The 542-nt window shown below is 53.3% G+C and overlaps 1 protein-coding gene across 1 annotated transcript in view; it reads right to left on the bottom strand.

Moving 5' to 3' along the window:
• Positions 1–542, bottom strand: part of LOC119582352 (AT-rich interactive domain-containing protein 4B-like) — a gene marked incomplete at its 3' end in the record, with an annotated part of 36609 nt that overhangs the window by 1779 nt on the left and 34288 nt on the right. Inside the window, 1 exon segment of the mRNA XM_037930567.1 lies at positions 23–542. Coding sequence (XP_037786495.1) covers positions 23–542 — 520 coding nt within the window.

Below are 542 nucleotides of genomic sequence, written 5' to 3'. Positions count from 1 at the left end.
GAGTAAAATTTAGATCACTCACCCTTTGACTGAATCTGAAATATTTGAAATAATGCTTTCAGGCGTTGTAGGTGGAGTGTTGTCTATGGTGGCCTGGGCTGTTGAGTGTGCCTGGGCTCCAGCTGCTCCTCCTGTCCCTGGCAGAGCACTAGTAGCACCTGTCCCACCTGATGGTGAGGCTGTGGATCCACTTGCTACAGCCCCACAGTTTCTTGGACTTACTGCAGCTGCCACAGCTGCTACAACAGCAAGGTTAGGGCTTATGACTGCATTGCTGATGCCTGGTGCATGTCTTGGGGTTACCTGGTGTGGCTGAGGGGGAGGTGGGTGCTGATGCTGGTCCTGGGATAACTGTTGGTGCTGCTGGGAGTGTTGGTGCTGTTGGAGGTGAGACCGCTGGTAAGACTGTTGCTGCTGTTGGTGCTGCACCTGCTGGTGATCAGACTGAGTTGCAGGATACAGCTGTTGCTTCTGGTGCTGTGGATGCTGAATCTTCTGCTGGTTCAGATGCTGGCCTGCTTGTGACACCTGGAAACCATGCT

Source organism: Penaeus monodon, chromosome 15 (assembly GCF_015228065.2).
Source record: "Penaeus monodon isolate SGIC_2016 chromosome 15, NSTDA_Pmon_1, whole genome shotgun sequence".
Classification (NCBI taxonomy): Eukaryota; Metazoa; Arthropoda; class Malacostraca; order Decapoda; family Penaeidae; genus Penaeus; species Penaeus monodon.
Note: the sequence above shows the minus strand (reverse complement) of the source record. Positions and strands in the feature narration are given on the sequence as shown.